Genomic DNA, 9334 nt, shown 5'->3' on the forward strand with positions numbered 1-9334 from the left:
CTGAACTCGAGTGGTGTTTTGTTATTGGACTTCTGTGCAAGCCGCAGTTTGGCCATAACGAACACCATGTTCGAACATAAGGATGCCCATCGGTACACTTGGTACCAGGGCAGCCTAGGTCACAGGTCGACGATAGACTTTGTAGTCATATCATCTGACCTGCTGCCGTATATTTTGGACACCCGAGTGAAGAGAGGAGCGGAGCTGTCAACTGATTACCACCTGGTGGTGAGTTGGATCAGATGGCAGGGGAAGATGCCGCGTAGACCTGGCAGACCCAAACGCATAGTGAGGGTCTGCTGGGAACGCCTGGCAAAAGAACCTGTCAAGACGGTCTTCAACTCCCACCTCCGGCAGAGCTTTGACCGCGTCCCGAGAGCAGTGGGGGACATTGACTCCGAGTGGGCCTTGTTCCACTCTGCGATTGTTGAGGTGGCTGTGGTCGCAAGGTGGCTCGTGCCAGTCGTGGTGGCAACCCCGTACCCGCTGGTGGATACCAGAGTTTCGGGGAGCCGTCAGGCTGAAGAAGGAGGCCATTATTGTTCATTTGACCATATGAATATTTACTATTATAATGGTTCAGTTCTTTATTCTGTGCAGGACAGCCTAGATAAGCAGACAGGCTTGGCAGAGAAGAACCTTGAGAAGGGAACATGATGTTGACAATACGTTATCATGTGTTCAGAGCTGGTGAACCTTCTGGGCTTGTTGGAAGGTAGAATGTAAAATCCACCTTAGAGAATGGAATTTATGACTGTAGATGACTGGTTGCATGTAGGTCAATCTGTAGGTGAAAACTGACCATTCCTGGATGTTACAGACACCAACATATCTTAAAGAAACAACCTAAACTAAATAACCAGTCCCACTAATCCAGTTTAATAATAACATATTTTTTATTGAATCCTGACTTTGTTGTTAAATCTTTAAAAAAACTGTCTCCTTCTGGCCCCCCTGGTTCCTCTGACTCCCAGCTGAGAAAACTGGTCATGTGGACATCGTGTGAACACGTTCAGAAAAGTTCTGGTGCTGATCCAGAAGCCAGGTGCAAGACCGCAGATCTTTTGTTAAGTTGCAAACTGCAAACGAAAGTCGTGTAAGCGGGTTTCTCCACCTCGTCAGGCTGAATAAAAGCTAAGAATGAGCGCCGGTCTCACCACTCGCCGTCCATCGGACTGGAACCAGTATTGATTAACAGGTCTGATAGACCCGGTGGCCCCAGCCACCAACTGTCGACTTTGCCTCCTGCCTTCTGTGTGCACCGGCGATAGCGGGTTTAGGGTTACGCGCCGGCCCCTGCTTTCCAACTTTAAAAGGCTGGAAATGCAATTTCTGCATCTGCTTAAGTCCATTTCTGCATAGGCTGACCCACTGCACCACTGCTCTAGCTCTCCTCGTGCTTTCCCATCCAATCTCTCCCCAGATTCTCCCAGGCCTCTCAATGTTCATGACGCCAAAGAAGAAGAGAAAAAAGGTGGGTGTGTGGGGGTGTTTCTCACAGAGTTACTGAGGCATGCTGTGAAATGTTTGTCTTCCTATCCTTCTCATGGGAAGGTCGGACTCCTTTCAAACTCACGGCTGTTCTTTATGAAACAACGTGCTGATGTGACTCATTCATATGGATTGTGAGCATACGTGACCTTGTGGGTCTGAGGTGACTCTTCAGTTTAGTGAAATCAATAGTAGATTGAGAGGAGTGGATCGATAGAAGGCGTTTAATGACATGAGGTCATCTGGAGAAAACCCCAGAGTCTGGGTTCACGTGGTTCTGGTGGATCTCCAGCAGATGGGCACATCTGGATCGTTCATATGCTTCAATCTTTGAATAATACGCATAGTTTCGTGATTTGCTTTCTCCATCTTTCGGTTATTGGTCTGATTTACCAAGCAGCATTAAGTCCATTTAAACTTTCAGTTTGATTAAGTCAGAATCTCTAAAGCCACAACAGCAACTAATCAGAGACCAAAGAAAACAAGAAAAATGTGCAAATCTTAGTTAACCACCCTGAAAGGGTAGCTGCAACAGTTTTACAGAAATGAAAAAGTCAAGAGTCGTACAACTGTGTTTCTGAATTATGAGCAAATGCACTACATTGCCAAAAGTATCAGGAGTCGTGCCTTTACGTGCACATTAACTTTAAAAGCACACCTTCCTTCATTTGCAGGGTTTATTTTGCAGTGGATCCACTTCTTGCAGCTCTTCTGGAAGGTCTGGGGCTTTATTTGGCACTGATGTCCCCCTGGATCTCTGCTCCAATTCACCCCAGAGTTGAGGTCAGGGCTCTGACCAGGCTGGTCAGGAACTGCAACATTTACTACATTTACGTAATTTTCTATGTTGTGTCCTTTTAAACACATTATCTAATAAAGTTCTGGTGTTTTACTGGATTACTCCAGTCCTGCTCAGACAAAGTAGGCACTAAGCCTTTGGAAAATCCAGAAAATGATTGTGCTTGGACCCTTAGTGCAAATCTGAGATTGGTAATAATGAGCAGCAGCAGACGGAGTCTTCTGCACAGTCCTGCCTCAGAGACACTTTAGAAAGTAAAGAGTGTCTCTGGTGTCGTTTTCAGCAGAACGCTTCCGTAAACGTGAAAACTAAAGCTGCACTTACAAACACGGATCTGTATCTGATGCACCAGAGAGCGTTTTGATAATTCAAATAAATCATTTTAACCTTATTTGAGACTCTATATCATTGGAAACTCATTTCAAAGTTGTCTCTCATTTCTTCTACTTTCTGACTCATAAAATAATTTGGAATTATTATTATTGGATGTTTTTTTTTATTTCTGCAAAAGTTTTCAAAACTCCTTTATCATTTACATCTCTGCCAATATGTTTCCAGCAGTCAGCTCCCAGTCAGATTTTTTTCTAAATCAACCCACCCCTTTAGGACCCCCAAACCAAGCCTTTAGCAAACACTGACGCTGGGGTCTAATTAGTTGTGATAAAACCTGCTGATTGGAAATACGCCGCCTGTCTGCCAAACAGTTCTACTTCTATTTGAAGATGTTAAATCCAATAAGAAGTGTGAATGACTTTAATTAGTGCTATCACCATGTTGTTAGCGTAGTTACACACACACACACACACACACACACACACACACACACACACACACACACACGGTCCAGCTTGTTGGGCTGCTGGTGCAACACTGTAATTGCAGACACAGCGAGTGAAACATTGGCTGCAGCGTCCAGACAAACAGTACCCCCCCCCCCCCCCCCCCCGTTCCTCCCTTCAGACCAAGACGGCCCCCCAGAGTAGCCCTCACCTGCCACACACACACACACACACACACACACACACACACACACACACACACACACACACACACACACACACATTGTCTCCAGTCAGGCATCATGTACATTTTCACTTTATCAGACATCCAAAGAGGGCAGGAAGTCTCTCTCTCTCTCTCTAAATGATGGACAGCATCACGGCACCCTTCAGGTTTTCTGTTACAAACCGATGACAAATAAATTACTGTTTGTCAAACACATCAGATTAAAGCTGCTGGTTGCAGAGAAAATGACTAAAAAGGCTTTTATAATAAACGTTTGATGCACAAAACGGTTGTGAACGTGTTTACATGTTGTGAGGATTGCCTTGCTTCGTTACTTTAACTGGCCGGTCGACTCATGGAGCGTGTTTAATTCCACATATCTTATTAAAGCTTGAACTGAGCGTAACTAAACAACCTAATAAATAAACTAAATCTAAAAGAGATGTTTGATTAAAAGGTTAAATGTGATCAGTTTACAGTTTAACTATCCTAAAGTTGTGTGTTCATATTAATATTGTATTAAAGCTGTAATTGCCACCAAGTTAATAAAAAGGCAAACATTAACCATCTTTGGTGTGGTCTTGCTGTGCTGAGTGTCAAATTTCATCTTTCAGTTCTTTTTAAAACACAGAAAAGGTTTATTTACCTGCAACGCTTCGTTTGCGGCTGCAAACATCGTCAGGCTGACGCTGATGGTGTCGCCCTCTGCTGCCTGCTCTCGCCTCTCCGATGATGCAGTCCCATGCGCGATCCAACGAGTAAACTCCATCGTCTCTGTTCATGGTCCCGCATCCACGTCTCCTTATCTCGATAGCTTCTTTTATCCATCTTTTGTATTTCTGTTGTTTGGTGTTTATGATCCTCGTGTTGTCCCAGTCCATTATATGGAAACACCGAACAACAGAAATACAAAAGATGGATAAAAGAAGCTATCGAGATAAGGAGACGTGGATATGAGACCATGAACAGAGACGATGGAGTTTACTCGTTGGATCGCACATGGGACTGCATCATCGGAGAGGGGAGAGCGGGCAGCAGAGGGCGACAGCGTCCTCTGCTGCCCGCAAATAAACAAGGGAAGTGACGCGCCACTATCAGCATCAGCCTGACGATGTTTGCAGCCGCTAATGAAACATTGCAGGTAAATAAACCTTTTCTGTGTTTTAAAAAGAACTGAAAGATGGAGGCAAACATTAAAATTGTCATTTTTCTTGCTTTGTTCCCTGTCCAGAAACTCAAACAGGAACTTTATACTAACTAAGCTGCTCTTTAAGGAAGTTAATGTTTTACCCAAGACTAACTTTGTTGCACTGAATCAATTCAGTAAATGTAATCTAAGCAACTTTTTACCTGCATGAGCGCAAACTCACCTGTGGCTGAGAGCAACAAGTATTCCTGTTTTCCTGTGGTTCGGTATCAGTGACGCTCTGATGCATCTACTGGTTCTCTCATTGGCCTGTTAGTTCACTCTGCATTCCTCCATAATGTTTCTATTGTCCACACACACACACACACACACACACACACACACACACACACACACACACACACACACACACACACACACACACACACACACACACACAACGTCGAAGATTGCATGTAAACAATGACAAATGATTATAACCATTCCTCCGGGGAGAACATTAAGCAAATACCTTTAGAGACTCCTGATTGACTTGCCTCCAACTCCCTCCCAGCAGCTGGGGAGAGGAGGGAGGGAGGGGGAGTGTCCTGCGTCCCCCACATAAAGCTCAACGCGCCTGTCAGCCAGGGAGCGCAGAGCGCAGCACAGAGAGCATCAACACAAAGGAGCGCGCGTGTTTTTGGCCTGAGAAGTGTCTGAGGTTTGGCATGAGAGGGGCAGCTTTGCGGGATTGACCGGACCTGCTTGCAGAGCGCATGGTTGCAGTGACTTTGGTTGAGGGTTGATCAGAATCCAGAGATGGAGAGGAGCATCCCGGGATGGTGCGTGCTCGTGGCTCTCATCCTGCACGGAACGCGCTGCAGGGCAGCCAAGGAGCTCCAGTGCCAGGAGATCTCCGTCCCTCTGTGCAAAGGCGTGGGCTACAACTACACGTACATGCCCAACCAGTTCAACCATGACACGCAGGACGAAGCCGGCCTGGAGGTGCACCAGTTCTGGCCGCTGGTGGAGATAAAGTGTTCCCCGGACTTGCGCTTCTTCCTCTGCAGCATGTACACACCGATCTGTCTGGAGGACTACAAGAAGCCGCTGCCGCCGTGCAGGAGCGTGTGTGAGCGCGCCAAAGCCGGCTGCGCTCCGCTCATGAGGCAGTACGGGTTCCCGTGGCCCGACCGGATGAGGTGCGATCTGCTCCCCGAGCAAGACAACCTGGACACGCTATGCATGGACTACAACCGGAGCCAGACGACCACCGTCTCCCCTGTAGTCGCCAAGCCCACGAACCGGCCTTTGAAACCCTACAACAAGAAGAAGAGCGGGTACGGTCGGGGCTTCCCCGGGAAACACAAACCTGCCGCGTCTCCCTGTGAAACCGGGTGCTTCTGTCGCGCGCCCATGGTGCCCGTGGCCGGTGAGTTACACCCGCTGCACAACCGAGTCAAAACGGGACAGATCACCAACTGTGCCATGCCGTGCCACAACCCCTACTTTACGCAGGAGGAGAGGACTTTTACTTCTTTTTGGATCGGCCTCTGGTCTATTCTGTGCTTCATCTCAACTTTCGCGACTGTTGCAACTTTTCTGATCGACATGGAGAGGTTTAAGTACCCGGAGCGGCCCATCATCTTCCTCTCTGCCTGCTACATGTTCGTGTCTGTGGGATACATCGTGCGGCTGATCGCTGGACACGAGGAAGTGGCTTGCAGCAGGGAGAACGGGGCAGAGCACATCCACTACGACACCACAGGTCCTGCGCTCTGCACCATTGTGTTCCTGCTCATATACTTCTTTGGGATGGCCAGTTCCATCTGGTGGGTGATCCTGTCCCTCACGTGGTTTCTGGCTGCAGGAATGAAGTGGGGCAACGAGGCCATCGCCAGTTACTCCCAGTACTTCCACCTGGCCGCCTGGCTAATCCCCAGCCTGAAGTCCATAGCGGTGCTGGCTCTGAGCTCCGTGGATGGCGACTCCGTGGCTGGGATTTGTTATGTGGGCAATCAGAATTTGGATAACCTGCGGGGGTTTGTGTTGGCACCGCTGGTCATCTACCTGTTCATCGGCACCATGTTTCTGCTGGCCGGGTTCGTGTCCCTGTTCAGAATCAGGAGTGTAATCAAACAAGGAGGCACCAAGACGGACAAACTGGAGAGGCTGATGATCCGGATAGGAGTTTTCACCGTCCTCTACACCGTCCCGGCCACTGTGATAGTGGCCTGTTACTTTTACGAGCAGCACCACAGACAGACGTGGGAAATTACGCACAACTGCACGTGCGTTACGGACCCGAGCAGGCAGAGGCCGGACTACGCCGTGTTCATGCTGAAGTACTTCATGTGCCTCCTGGTAGGGATCACCTCGGGGGCCTGGATCTGGTCCGGGAAGACGCTGGACTCGTGGCGGACTTTCTGCACGCGTTGCTGCTGGGGGAGCAAAGCCTCCGCGGGCTCCATGTACAGCGACGTCAGCACGGGACTGACCTGGAGATCCGGCACGGCCAGTTCCGTCTCTTGTCCCAAACAAATGCCACTGTCCCGGGTCTGAACAGGTGGGGAGGGGGTGTGCACGCGCAGGTGCATCTTCTGTCATTTAACATTTAAAGGCTTAAAAACACATCAGCTTTTGTCTCTTCTGGAGTAAAATTTTCTAACTGAGCCAACATGAAGCTTTGGCTCCCACTTCATCCCTAATGTGAATTATCCTTTGATTTTATTTCCCTTCATGTGTTTTTACTAAAGTTAAAGGAACGTGCGCTCCTGTTCCTTTTGCCCTATCCAAATGACATCCACTGATGGGGGAAGAGAAGGGGGGTGACTAATTGTGCTGGGATGTCCATCAGCGTGTTGTAATTAGCACATTAATGAGCGCCTGATGGCTTCTCTTTAAATAATGAGAGCGTCGGCAGCAGAACAATGTACCTGATGGGAAGAATGCGGAGTCTTATCAGCCGACCGCGTAAAGACGAGATCCTCCTGGCCGATTGGTCACGTGTGGAGTCTCCTGCTCTCCTCACTGTGAAGCACCGCAGTGTCTTAAACACCACATCCACACAGTCAGGCTGTTTGTCTTCTAAACGCATTAATACATTCATCCAAATGCCTTAATAACGCTTCATACGGGTCCCGTCCGCGCGCAAAGTGTATTTATATAATTATTGCTGTACATAGGGTGTACATTTGTAAATGTGATTTCAAGAGACTGTAAATATGTTTCATTTTCACTTTGATAGAAAACTTTATTTTAAAAATAAAGCGACTTTTAATGAAAGTTTAAGGTGAATCGTGGTCATTTTAGGAGACGTTTAACGCATTTATTACGGAATAATGTATATTTATGAGGTAAATACTTTAATCCTTTAGAATAGCTAAGTCTTTATTTTGACTGTAATAAAACACATTTTATACGCTGAATCACACATTTAGAAGCAAAATAATCTTCTATATTTTCAGTTTTTTCCCATTTTGGTGCGTAAATTAAACAGTTTCTCTACCTATAACTTGATTTTATTTATGAAAGGACAAAATGCAACCAGAAATTAAGAGAAATGTGTTATTTTAGTAAGTTATTCCTCATCAGAGGTCTTATTTTCACCGCAACTTGTTGGATTCTAATTAAGATGTCGTGCAGGAAGGACAGGCGTGTAACTGCAGGCTGTCTCCGGGTAATTACAGCTGTTTGGTGTGTGGTCCGTTTATCTCTTCACTGCAGCCCATCAACACCGCTTCAGAGTTTTGGAGACGTTTGTGCGTAAAAGTTCAGGAACTCATCTGTTTTCCACTGAGTGGGATCATAGTCTGTTTATGCGGGGGACTGTTGGGATTTTCTTCTCAAAGAATTAGTTTTTAAAAATAAATCAGATAAAATAGGAAATTGGTTCGTTACAAAGCAGAAAAGTGGGGTTATACCGCCACCTGGTGGCCAAGTCTTGCATTTAGACTGACTTTTATTTCAAACGTACAGAAGATAGTTGGATGTCTTTCCTAGACTAAATAAGTTAAATTAAAACAAAGAAATGCAAAAACGAGTCTGACTGAATAATTAAAGGTATAAAATGAGCAGATTACATTTTATAAAGTGCAGAAACCCAAAATGTCCTCAAGGAAGGATCTTCGCAATCAGCTGACAGATTTATAAACAACCTTTTCTCCTCAAATTTGAATGAATTTAACTCAAAATACTGTAAGTTGAATAAAAATTCAATATTACAACTCATAGAAAAATAAATAAATGGGTAATGGATTCAAATAAAATCTAATCACATGCTGCAGGCATATTTTTAAACACAATTAAAATTTTACACTTCTCACAAATTTAATCTCTAAAATTGATCATTTTAAAGAAAATGTGAGTATTTTACATGGAGAACAGCTGAGTTGTTGCAAATTTTGACTAGATTACTTTTTAACCCTTTGATGCATAAATTATGAAATCTTCAACCATGATTTTTTTAAACATTTTTTTCATTCATCTTTAGGTGTGAATGAAACAAATTTCAACAAATATTTTTTTGTAAAATTTTATAATTTACAAATTATTTATTACATGTCCACCTCAGTGGACAGCGTGCATTCTGAACATGAAATATGTTGGCTTGACTCGCTGAAGTCCAAATGGAGGGGCTCACATGCAATAAAGTCTTCAACAGCTGTGCTTAATAGCAAAAATAATTAAATAACAATTTTGAGTACCTGTCCACTGTAGTGACCATTATGCATCAAAGGGTTAATAGTTTGCTATGTTTAGGATTAAATGGTTCTGGTGAAGTTTTTCTTCTAAATTAATTATTCAGGCCCTAAAACATAACTCGTTCAACCTCTCTGCCACCTAGAAGGTTCCTTTTGTCTTCTAACGGTCCAGATGTGAGTCCAGTTGTGGTGGCTGGAGTTTGAGCAAGA

At 45.3% G+C, this 9334-nt stretch overlaps 1 protein-coding gene across 1 annotated transcript; it reads left to right on the forward strand.

Annotated features, from left to right (window-relative positions):
- Positions 1-5050: 5050 nt before the first annotated feature.
- On the forward strand, positions 5051-7712 carry LOC107383432 (frizzled-8). Its single transcript, XM_015956036.3, has one exon. It carries the CDS (start codon positions 5241-5243, stop codon positions 6981-6983), a length of 1743 nt encoding a protein of 580 aa, XP_015811522.1. The 5' UTR covers positions 5051-5240; the 3' UTR covers positions 6984-7712.
- Positions 7713-9334: the final 1622 nt, after the last annotated feature.

The sequence above is a fragment of the Nothobranchius furzeri genome, chromosome 11 (genome assembly GCF_043380555.1).
Source record: "Nothobranchius furzeri strain GRZ-AD chromosome 11, NfurGRZ-RIMD1, whole genome shotgun sequence".
NCBI classification, from domain to species: domain Eukaryota; kingdom Metazoa; phylum Chordata; class Actinopteri; order Cyprinodontiformes; family Nothobranchiidae; genus Nothobranchius; species Nothobranchius furzeri.